At 32.4% G+C, this 13,360-nt stretch overlaps 1 protein-coding gene across 1 annotated transcript in view; it reads right to left on the bottom strand.

Moving 5' to 3' along the window:
* Positions 1-13,360, bottom strand: part of LOC133189461 (protein draper-like) — a 35,414-nt gene that overhangs the window by 20,174 nt on the left and 1,880 nt on the right. The window contains exon 2 of the mRNA XM_061324831.1: positions 3,584-3,721. Within this exon, the coding sequence (XP_061180815.1) occupies positions 3,584-3,721 (138 nt within the window). The remainder of the gene's footprint in view (positions 1-3,583; positions 3,722-13,360) is intronic.

The following is a 13,360-nucleotide window of genomic DNA, read 5'->3' as shown; positions in this document are numbered from 1 at the left end:
CGCAAGATTATGTTGGCAAGGTTTAAAAAAAGGAGAGACACCACAGTACTCTTTTTATCTTACCACAGTTATGAGTTAATCTAAAAAATACATTGTTTTTACTTACAGACATTACACATAGGACCTTTCCATCCAGTAGAACAGTAGCTACAGTTTCCATAGAAACGATCACAGGTTTCACCATTCAAACAGTTTCCACTACACCTCTCTAAGCAGTCTTTTCCAAACTCTCCGATATCACAGGCTGAAAGAATACAATCATATAAGTATTGTAAGCTCCCCATGGATGTCCATCCTGGAATGGGGGCTTTGCAATATACTTATACAGTATTTCTTAGGTCAATCCTTCATTCTTAATTCATGTTTCTCAGTTAAGGCAAGACTTTTATCAATTAAAATATCGGTTTATAAATTGGTCTTCCAACAGAAGTTGACAGTGTTGTAAAACTAACATCTATGTTGGATATATAGATATTTAGTATATTTGTTTTGGTCGTTTACGTCAACCGTTACATTTTAAGGATAAAAAGATTGATTTGGAAATAACATAAAAATATGGTTTCAGGTTGCATTAGAGACAAACTTTATTAGTTCGCGATGTATTTGAGGTCAAGAATTTTACTTGTGAATCACTTGTTTTTGAAACCTTTCTCTCCAAGGCTCTTGCAAGCTCACGTTTTCATATTAATTGGTAGATCTGTCTCCGTCTTAGTCTCGAGAAGGATCTACTTCACTCGTTTATTGCTGCGTGCATTGTTTTATTCCCTCCTCCAAAAATAGTAGCAACTGTTCCCTTGCTAAGCGCTAGGCACTTTCAGGTGAAAATTAAGGGTTTTCTGACTTTTTTCATACTAATTGTTAGGCCATTATTTACATTGTGATTTGTCGACGGATTTTTCCGTTATTTTCCGATGATGACAAGGAGCATACAGCGGTTGTGACCGGTCGACAGGGGATGCTCACTTCTTCGTGGCACCTGATCCCACCTCTGATGTCTTAGAGGTCGGAGTTTGCTCTGCTCCTATCTTGTAATATTTAATGGACTTTTGAGCTCGAATACTGTTCGTTATCTCCACATATTTCATTTAAATCAACTGAATTTTATCTCCTTATTTTTCAAGAAAACCGTTGCCGTTTATCCGTCAGTAAACACTCTAAGCATATCACTTCTACAGATTTCCTGAGCTGTGGCTGTTCCATCAATGAAACGTACAATGCGTACATATCAATATTACACTATTTTATCAACTAAATCCTACTTTAATTGATTATTTGTACTTATATAAATATAACCAATACAATGTTTCTTTTTGTTTGTTAGTTAGTACGGGAATTAACATTGCAGCTAATGCAGAAGAAATACATAACCCCCTTACGCGTGTTATGCATTTATACTGCAACAGCTGCAACAAATATTCCCGTACTTCCAACCCAAGAATGCATTCTATTATTTAATTGTCAGCCCACATCAATACTTAAAGTACTCTCTCGACTCAATTTTATAGTACTCATGAGCAAAGACAACCGGATATGATCCCCCTTTCCATTCCCCCCCCCCTTTAAATCACGGATTTATATACTTTTTTTCCATTCGTGCATTTTGAGTAACATGCGTTACATATTACCGATAATGTAAATATCCCATTTTCGAGTGATAGTATACATTAAAAGAAAGAAACTTGCAGATCTTTCCTCGTCGTCTGCCTCACCTCATGCTAGACTTCACGTGACTGTACATGAAAGTCTAAAACATGACAAAACATGGAATATGCATACATCGTGAAAAAAATGTTACACATTTTTCTTTTCCTTCATTCCTCCATGTTATTTCTAATTACCACCCATTTGTAAATACTACAGTTCAATCACTCATATCTAGGTTAAATTTTGTTGGTCTGTTGCACAAGAAAATTTTTTCAAAACAAAAATTTTGTTATGAAATGTTTCTAACAGAAAAAAAATTAACGTGGTCCATGTAGTATTTCTAACTATTCATCCAATTCATATTTTGAATGTTTTAGGATTTACTTATACTTACAAATATTACACAAAGGCCCTTTCCATCCGGGAGAACATTTACTACAGTTTCCATAGAAACGATTACAGGCTTCACCATTCAAACAGTTTCCAGTACACCTCTCTAAGCAGTCTTCACCATATTCTCCGCTCTCACAAGCTGAAGTATATGAGAGATATTTTTGTTATTTCAAACAGATATTCTTTTAATCTTTCTTCTCCAACACTTTCCTCTTTCATTATTGTGAGAAGAGTAAAACATCCTCAAGTTAAACTGTAAACCTTTCAAACCATCTTTAACATGGTTTATTTTTTTAAATTAAGAAATAAAGGAAGAAAACGACTTTTGTCAACTTTTGAAATCTTTATTATTCAAATTTTCTTAGTGCAGGCCTACTCTTGTAAATGTTTGGTAGGGTGAATTCACCATGCATCGGACACCCTCGTACTTCAAGAAGTCCTAGCGACATCGCTACCGACCGAATACTATCAAAATGGACCTTAACATGTAGTATGTGATTAAAATATATTAAACTTGTGACACAGTAACAAGCTATTTATTGAGGAAATGTCATTAAAAACGATTTTTTTAAACGAATTCATCATGGATCGGACAATACTCACTATGCATCGGAGAAAGGGTATTTTGAACCGAAAAAAATGTCATACTTTTATCTCAGTGGTTTTAAATAAGTGACATGAAAATATTTTTTATCTTTTTTTTTAAAAATCAACTTTTTAGTTTAAATTGATCGATGAAATCAATCCACAAATGTGGAAAGATTTTAGTTGCATCCCTTTGCCTTAGAAAGGTTTTATAATGCTAATAATATGGCAACTCGCGCCTTTTATCTCCCGAGTTATCATCTTCTAGTTCGTAGAAATAAATTGAGTCCACTTTAGTCGTCATGTACCAATAAATTGTATTTTCACTTACTATTTAGAGTTTTTATTTTCTATTTCCGCAAAAAAACAGCCGTCAGTTGGGTTCTATACGTGACCAAAGATTTAGTGAATACAGATGCATCGAAAAGTGTCTGATGCATGGTTGATTTTTGTCCAATGAATGAACATACTATTAAAAAACAACTCTAAGACAATTTATACAGACTTTCTGAAAAAATTCTGTAAAATTATCTATCATTGAACATTTCCCGTAATACCGACTTTTTCCCTCGAATCTAATAAAAAGAAGACAACTCTAGCTAATTTCTGTTTACTACTCTTTTATGATGTCAAATATGACGTAACTTCAAGGCCATTCTCGTGGTATTTTTATCACAGCATGATAATAACATTCAGCATCATTAAAAAGTTTAAATCTTCAACTTAAAGGTGGAAACAAGTTAAAACACAGAAACATTTAGGAATGATGCAAGTTTATTGTTTAAAGTTGTCCGAAGCAAGGTATGCGTCCAATGCATGGTTAACTAATCCTATATTTGGAAACGTTTTATCGCAAAGATTATGTTGGCAAAATATTTAACAGAAAGAGTCGTTAACAATTCTCTTTTTGCCTTACGAATCAATTAGTTCTTCAAAAGAGAAAGGCTTTCTTCTTACTTACAGACATTACACATAGGACCTTTCCATCCAGCAGAACAGTAACTACAGTTTCCATAGAAACGATCACATGTTTCACCATTCAAACAGTTTGCACTACACTTCTCTAAGCAGTCCTCTCCATGTTCTCCGTCATCACAGGCTGAAAGAATAAAATCATATATTACTGTAAGATGGCCACCCTGGAATAGGGGCTATGCAATATACAATTATGTACTTATGCAGCATTTCTCTAGGTCACTCTGTAATTCTTCATTTATGTCTCTTAGTAAGGACAAGTTTTGTTTTGGTCGGTGGAATCAACCGTGCATTCAAGGGTAAAAAAATGATTTGGAAATAACATAAAATATTGATTCTGATTGCATTAGAAACGAACTCCAGTGGTGCTTAGTGTATTTAAAGTCAAGAATTTTACTTGTGGATCAATTCCTTTAAAACCTTTCTCCAAGGTTCGTGCAAGCACGTTTTGATTTTAGAGGAAGGTCTGTCTTCGTTTCAGTGTCTTTCATCGTTTCTTTTGTTCGTTCATAGCTGCGTGCATTATTTCATTCATTCGTCCAAGAAAATGTTCGCAACTGTACGTTCATTTGCCAAGCGTTGGGTACTTTGAAGTGAAAGGAACTGGTCTTGCGAAAGAGATATTAAGAGTCATTCTCTGTAAGCATCAAAACGGGCTGGAAATAGACTCTCACCAATTTTGTTTAAACTTGGTGACATAATTACACTATAAGCCCATTTAAAAAAATAATATTGCAAATGATCAATTTGCACTGTTTCCATGGCAACGGGTCACCTATTTTTGCACATATGTGGGAAATAACAACAAATGTTATTTCACCCCATTAATATTTATTTGATGAATTTCAATGACCATTATTAATTTTTATCTTTAAAACTATCTGTGAATCGTATTTTCTTAACAAGAAAACTGCAAAAGAAAATTTTGGAACTGCCAAGAAATGCAAAGTAATGTCAAATAATGCTATTCAAAAGGTGGGGAAAACATAACAGTGTACCCAAAAAACGCAGGCACTGGTGGAATATTTTGATGATCCCAATTTTACCCTAAACAATTATTAAGAACATATCAAAAAATTGGAGTGGTAATATTTGATTTAAGAAAATAAATCAATTGTAAAATTTGTAAAAATCTCTGAAATTACATACTTTTTCACCAAGAGTTGTGTCCCTTTTCGGAAATCTTCAGCCAAATTTCAAGAAAATGAAAGTGAAAGTAGAGAGCAGAACATGATTCAGAGGCGTTAATTCTGTCTGTTTTGGATATTTTCAGTCATTTTAAACCAACTTTGTATAGTATTTCTTATATTACTGGAAGTTAAATGTTTGGTCAGGCCTTACTGTGTCTGAGAAATATATGTGTTTGGTCGTGAAAAGCCTGAAAATGGATTTCACCCAGTGAAATTCCAAGTGTGACACCTACCGATGCACTGCAAGAACAATAGAAGCATTGGAAACAAAATGTTTACAAGAAAGCAACATCAGTTACATGGATTCCAGAGCTACAATTAAGTTGCGTTTGGTGATAAGGCCATGATGTTGATTTGAAAGCTACCTGGCAGTAATAAGATCACTAGGCAAGTATCAAAGTACAAAAACCTGTAAAAATTATTTACCTTTGTCAATATTAACTCTTAACTCATGCATGTTTGTTAATTATAAGTAAATTAATTAATAAAAGTGTATGAATATCTATAAGAAGAAACATCAAAGTATCCAAGAAACATCAATGACATTTGAATTCAATTATTAAAAAAAAAATTAATAATCGTCAAGTTTCAAACTGCATATAATAATAAATATCTGTTGTTGAAAAGTATGTTAACCATACAGCATATATGATAAAATCTACATTGGTTTCAAAGTTATATCAAATGTCAGTGTATGTTTGCATAAGGGGGGGGGGGGGGGGGGAGGGTGTTAACAAGTTACTGTCTTTGCATTCATTCAATCATTGATTGTTTTTACATTTTGATCCAGGTAGAATGTAAAGTTAAACACATGTAAAACCATCACATTGCTAAACAAAACACAACATTGCAGGTTTTGTACATTTCAGTGTGTTCAGGGCTTATTTTTGTTTGGTTAATTGTTGTTGTTGTTGTTGTTTTGTTTTTTTTTGTTTTTTTTTTTTTTTGGGGGGGGGGGGGTTAGTGTCATGTGCTATTTCATTTAAGAACTAATAATGTAAAATTGGAAAAACTTTGAAATTTGAAATTTGTTTTATAATCTCTAATTACATTATATAATTGCAAATGGAGTTTAATTAATGAGATATCCTTATAAAATTTGATATAAAGAATCAAAATATATTTTTTTGTATCTCGGTAATGCAAAGGCTGAAATGTTTATTTTAACATCAAATAATCTGGTGCATAGAGTGTAGTGAAGATTTGCTTTTGTTTAAAATATAGAGAAGAAAGGGGGATGATTGAAGCTATATTTTTATACAATTAAATTGATGCATGCAGATTTTTGTCAATGTATGCTGCGACTGTTGCCCATGACTTTGTTTTGGGAGAACAGAAGGGATCTCACTGCATATTATTTTTATATGATGTTGAGGCCGTGGGGCTGGGGGACTTAATCATATCTCATTTAATCATATTTGCATTTAATAGCCCTTGTTTTTTTTTTCTTCTTCTTCTTCTTTTTTTTTTAAAAGTGTTTATGTATGTAAATGCTAATTGATCTATATGGTTTTTTTTTTTAATTTTAGGAAACAGTGCACAAAATTGCTGGAATACTATTTGGAACTGAGAAATTTATGCTTAATATGGTGATTTTATAGAGAAATAATCAAAACCGAGAAAAAATTTGCAATGACATTATGTGATATTGCACAAGTGAAATCATCTTAAAATGCTGAATCAGCACAGATGAATAGAGAGATGTTTTTTATATTGAAGATTCACAAAATAAGTTTTTTCATGAAATTATGCAACCATTTTTGACAATAAGCATAATAGGGATGCTACTAATGCCTTAAATTAGAAGTGAAGGATGTTTTAGTAGTATTATTTAGTAAATACATGTTGGTATTAAGTGTTCAACTAAACAAAATCTTTACTCAGTGAAATTTCATGATTTGTCAACTACAGCAAAATATGAATTTATAAGTTTGTTAGATTTATCAAGTATGTTAATACAGGTTTTTTGTTGTTGATCTTATTGAGTATGACAATTAAGTTAAAAAATGTTTGGGTAGACAGAGTACCCTCTAGTTCATGAGAGTAATTTGTCATTAAAGTCAGCATTTCATATTGTTCAGTTTCTTGTTTCTTGGCATGCTAGCAAGAATATGTAGTTTTCTTTAACATAAATTTAATAATTTTAACTAAGGCCAAAAAAATAATAATTACTCTTGTTTTCTGCTACCTGTCTGACCCTTTTTTTGCGCCCGACCCTAAAGTTTTAGTTTTGGAAGAAAAAAATGGGGAATTTCCGGAATTTCATCGTTCTATCAAAGTAATCGGTTTCCATGTTAACACAAAACAAGCATTTCATAAAATTATATCTTTCAAAATGGACTTTCATAAAATACCACTTGAGTTGTGCATCAAAAGACATGAAATTTAATTTTGAAATACAATATTGACCTGTGTTTAATTTGATCTTATATTAGTTCATATCCCCCCTCCCCCCTAAAAAAAACCATTGGAAAAAATAAAATAATTTTCCTATCTACCTACCCTATTTTTTTCAAGCTGGTAGCAGGAAACAAGACTATCATTTTTTTGTTGTTGCCTAAAATCAAAATACATGTTCAATATGTCTCTAACAAGACTACTAGTTTATTATTATAATAAAAAAAGAAGAAAATTAGCTCTTTGGCTCAACATTTTGCTTCTTATAAATAAAATGATTTTTGATTTTTTAGTTTTATTGAAGTCTGACTAAACCTACAGGGAGGGTAGTCTCTGGCCAGTAGAAAAATAGATCAGGTTAGGTCAAATCATGAGTAATGATTTCAGAGTCGAACATTAGCATGGTTGAAGATCAGTCTTCAAGTTGCATAGTGCAAAACCACTCCTGTTGCAGTAGTTTTGATATACATGTATTTGTATTTTATTAATTTAAGTGTTTGTCTGTGTATGTGAGGGTAAGTGCATGATTAGAAGTTGATCAAGCACTGAGTCTCTAGTTTTGTATTTTGATAATATCAATATAATAGGGACTGTTCCTGAACTATGATAAATTAAATGTGGTTGCCAAAGCAACTGTTTTTTTTAAATGAATTTCTATTTAAATGCAAGTGAAATGAAAAGGTTCATTAGCATGGTTTGTTTTATTGAAGAGGAAACGTAACATTCAATGATGTGTACATTGATAATATCAATAATAATAGGGATTGTTCCTGAACTATTTGGTTGCCATAGCAACTGGTTTTTTTTTTTTAAATTATGAATTTCTTAAAGTGAAATGATAAAGTTGATTAATTTGATTCATTTATTGATTCAGAAGAAGAAATATAATGCAATGTGGCAATGGTTATTTTATATTGTTAATATTAATGATTATTTGAATAGTTCCTGAACTATTTGGTTGCCATAGCAACGTGGTTTTTTTTTATTTTATATTTCTATTTTGTTTAAATGTTAAATGAATTGAAAAGGTAAATTAGTGAGATATTTCTTTCATTAATGATTTAATTAAAGTAGATATGTTCAAAAAATCAGTCAAATGTGGAATCTACAAATTAATCCAAATTCTCCATAGCAACCATTGTTTTCATTTTATTTTATTTTAAGAAATATTACCACTCTAGAAATTTTATATTTTGTTGAGTATGGAGTGAACTTTTACATGATGGTGGTCATTTGCTATGGAGTGCCTGCATTTTTTTGCTATTATTTGTAGAAATTGCCCAAAATTTGCATTTTTTAAAATTTGTTAAATTTGTAAAAATTGACACTTTTCATTGAAAGATCATTCATTCATGACCAACTACTGAATTGATACACTAATTGAGGTAGTTACTTCTATAAATAATACATAAGAATAGGTATCTGTTAATCCTGTATGAAATGTGTAGAAAGTAAAAAAATTAAGATGAAGTTGGTATAATTTTAGTAGAATATTGCTCATTTATGAGCTAAAAATGGCGGTTTCGGTAACCATGGCAACCGGTAATCAAATTTGTCTGTTGACCCCAAATATGATCTATACATGGTGTTTCTACATTACATGCAAAATATCAGCCAAATATGTAATGTACCATTTCCAACTTGTTTCTAAATTCTTTGATGCTTACAGAGAATGACTCTTAAAAACGCAGGGCCTGTTTCGCGGCAGGCCTACCGCGTTTGCACGATAAAAGTGCTCAGTGGCCCCAAGTGTTGATTAAAAGGGTTAATTTGAAATATTTCACTTGTATATGGTGCCGTCTCATATGAATGATATAATCTTGCAACGGACGATAAACATCAATCAATCAATATAATGAAAAATATCATTTACTATTCCAATGAAATGCGTTCTAGTATTTATTTTAATCTGGTCCCATGCCAGAGACAATAACATACATACAGTATTTCTATATCTAGTCATCTACAGCTTATCTCATACAGTTACTATAGTACATGTACATTGTAAATTGCGAATCACCTTAAAGGTCCCAGCACATCAGTAGCATCAGCTTTCTCATATTCAGTTTACTTTGCATACGCTAGTATACGCTAAACCTAATCTTAACTTGTAAAAATATATTGCACTGTTACTACAAAGACAGGTAAATCAAATTTACATACATGTAATTTGAGTGCAATTTAGTAATATTTTCAGTTTAATTCGTAAACTTGATTACGTTTCAGAGTTGCAGATATATCTCCCATACAACTTTACAAGTTTGTATAGCCTACATGGATCATTTCTGGCTCGTAATTTTCTGTCCCCTTATCTAAAAAACTCTATCTTTTCGTATCATTAATTTACTTTGCAGTCGAGTCTTTCATTTTCCTATTGACTTAGACATGTTAGACACCATTGGTTTTCCTTCACATTGTCATAATGTTAACTCGATTTGGGGTCTAGAAAACGTTTTATAGACCTGTGAAACAGTGAAAATGGAAGACTTAAAAGTAAAAGCAAACAAGTCAGATACCAGAAATATTTCAATTAAATTCTTACTCGCTATGTGGGCGATGACATTTTGAAGAGTTGGTTGGCTACTTACAAGATTGCTCGCTTCTGAGATTGAGCAACCGGTACTGCATTCCGACTGTGTTTAGGAGCTAAATTTCAGTGATATATTTCAGTGGTACAGACCCTGAAACGTGCTACTACCCCACACGCACGCTGCACGAACGGTACACGCTCGCTACACGGTTTGCACGAAACGCTGCACGGTTTACACGAAACGCTACACGGTTTGCACGAAACGCTTCGCACGAAAGGCTGCACGGTTTACACGAAAGCCTGCACGAAACGCTTTGTACACGTTTCTCACACGCTTTGTACACGATTCTCGCACGCTTTGGCCTCGATCTGGATTTTCTATTCGGAATCTCTCGGACTTTATCTAAATTATCACGGATTAATCAAAAATTAGCTAAGAATTGCAATCATTCAGATTGAGTTATGAGTAAAACTCACTACAACAGTACTATATTCACAGATAAAATACTCAGTGTTCAGATGTAATTAATTAATAGTTGTCATTGAGTATGTGACCTGCCCGATGAAATGCCTATCATCGTCTATGTACAAATCTTTTTCACTAGACTCTAAATTACGCACTGAAAAAAAAAGAATTATATTTGTAATTCATAATCTTTTACAGCATTAATTGTATAAATGATTTTACAATTATATTTTGATATTAAAAAGTCATTTAATACTGACAAATAAACTCAGTTATTGGTGTGAAAAAAATGATTAAATTGCGTATGATTTCTGTAAACGGATTGATTTTCTTTTCCTTTCTTTTTTTTTAATTATTAATTGATTTATTCATTTTTTTTTTTTTTTTTTTTTTTTTTTTGATTTAGTAAATAAATAATTTCATTTGGTTAAATTAGGATGTGTCTATAATTTGCAAACTTTAAGGTAATATGTACACTGCATCACACAGGAACATTATGCAGGAAAGGGGGGGGGGGGGTAGATTACCGAGATCTTACTTCCGTACATGGCTTAATATAACGGGCACTTGTTTCAGTAAGTATACCATTTGGAAAAAATATAATAGAAACAAATGCCCGTTCTTTGGGGGAAAAAAAGGATATTCATATCTCCAGAGTGACCAGATACATGTAATTCAATAAATGCACTTTATTCAGAATATGGTAGATATATCGTTTCATTACAGAATTAAACTTTGATTTATCGTTTAAATTTAATATGGTATACAAGTCGGGGGGGGGGGGATAAGGTATTGTAATTCTTTAGTTCTCTTTTGAGGCATTTTGTTTATCAAATAAAAACAATATACCCACCACCTTGTAAAATCCTTGATCTCAAACCCCGTCTAGACAAAAAAAAAATGTAATCAATAGTCGCGGCTCTTAATTCCATATATTCATTCAATACATTCAATATACATGTATACATGACCAATGAAAGCTAAAAATCATGTTCAACAACTGCGTGATTAATAAAACAACTACTATATAATTATTTAGGATTTATTTCTATATATTTTTTTTATTCACGAATAGACTGACAAATTATTTCACTGTTTACAGATAATCGGATAAATTTAAGAAATAAAATCCACGGGTATTTATTTGTACCCATTAAATACATGTACTAATAAAACAATTTAATTTCACGAATTGAAAATTAATCGTTATTGTTGGTTGTCATCTTAGCCATGATTGACAAGAGCTAATACATTTAGCAGAACACGTTTTCAGTTCCCGGCACGCGGAGCCCGTGATCGCTGTTGTAAATGACCTTGATCACAGTCGTAAGAAGAGTGTTGGAAGTGTAAAGAAGATTCCAAAATATTTTTAAGGGTAAGGGGTGCATCGGGGCGCATCCCGAAAAAAGCAATAATTTTCATTAAAAAAGAAAATTATCTATAAAAACTTGTTAACAACGAAAACTTAAAAGTTTGTGTGTTTTCACTTGAGACCCCCCCCCCCCGGGAAATATTTAAACCTGTATTTGCCGATGTGTGTGAATTAAAATTCATTTACATGACAATTATAAATCAACCAATTTCATGCATAAAAAGACTATAAATGACTCATCGTTTCAAAATTATTTGTAAGAAAATTATATTCGTTTTTAAAGAAAAAAAAATAATTGTGCTCCCCGGCCTAGAATTCCCATACTTCACATTTATAGCAACGCACTAAATTTTGCATTTTATTTTTCACGCCTGTCTTATCTATCTATTATTTTGTATTAATCACCCATATGTTCTTGTACTCTCTATATACAATAATTGTAAAATGGTGAAGAGATTCAAATTAATGATTGAAAAGAATTCCTGATGAATTTTCTTTAAAAAAGTGTTCAGTATTGCTCCCTATAAAAATTATTGAATCAAATACCTTACAATTGATTTGCATATAATTAATTACTTTGAACACATTTTCTTTCCATCTTTATTTAAATAAAAAAGAAAGAAAATCAAACACATATGTAATACATTACCGAGTAATATTATTTTGTTGTTTCCGTATTTTTTTTTCTCTTTTAAAATACAACCGGTTTGATAAATCCGAATAATATTGGTAACAAACAACACAGAATGACATGTTGTTCCATCAATTGCCATATTTAAAATAAAGTGACTTCCGAATGAATCCTACACGTTTCTCACACGATTCTTACACGAAAGTCGCATGTTTCTCACATGCTTCTCGCAGGCTCGCTACACGGTTTGCACGAAACGCTTTGGAGCTTGCACGAAACGCTGCACGGTTTACACGAAACGCTACACGGTTTACACGAAACGCTACACGGTTTGCACGAAACGAAAAGCGCACGAAAGTCACGCGCTTTTTTGGGGTAGTAGCACGTTTCAGGGTCTGTACATGTAAAACGGTTTTGATCACATTAATGCAGCTGTATTAAATCCAATGATAAAATATTTAACATTGTAATTTTTATCAGTGTGGACAAGATACGAAATAAAACAAATAGATGATTAAACCTTTTATCCTAAATTAAACGGATAAAAAAAAAATTATCCGTTACTGAATATACAATTTATTAATATCGGATAGTACAAGTGAAGTGCAGAATGTATTGTAAAATATATACCTAGCAAATTGATATTTTACCCTTCTACTTCAGCCATTTAAATAATTTCCGATGAAATCTGAATTGAAAAAAAGTGTGTGACAGTTGCGTACACGCGTGCGAGAACTGTAAATAAACCCGTATGAGTAGGTTTTAGAGCCATCGTAAAAATAGCATTTATGAGCCTAAATCTGTTTTTGACAATCAATGTAAAGGGAGAGTTATCTCCTACTTAAGAAATAATTAGAAAGAGTTATCCAATCTTGCTCACCGCTAGGGGGCATCGCAAACTTAAACAAACGAGAGAGTCACGCTGTTATTGTAGCTGGAAGTTTTTTCACAGTTGTTCAGTTGATGTGTGTTTTTTAGCTACCAGCGTGTTGAATCGAAAGTTTTGAAGAGTTTGCAATCAAAGTTGGTGCATGGACAATTAGGAGATCTGTAGAGACAAGAACATTTGTATTTTCTTAACTGTGATAGAAAGCGCGCATTCAGCGTGGGGTGTTACGCAATATGTAAGAATACGTTCCTTGCTTTTTGACTATGTTACCGAGGTAAAAGTGTACTC

The sequence above is a fragment of the Saccostrea echinata genome, unplaced genomic scaffold (assembly GCF_033153115.1).
Source record: "Saccostrea echinata isolate AGI-Se365-2 ecotype Australia unplaced genomic scaffold, CSIRO_AGI_Sech_v1 ptg000018l, whole genome shotgun sequence".
Classification (NCBI taxonomy): Eukaryota; Metazoa; Mollusca; class Bivalvia; order Ostreida; family Ostreidae; genus Saccostrea; species Saccostrea echinata.
Note: the sequence above shows the minus strand (reverse complement) of the source record. Positions and strands in the feature narration are given on the sequence as shown.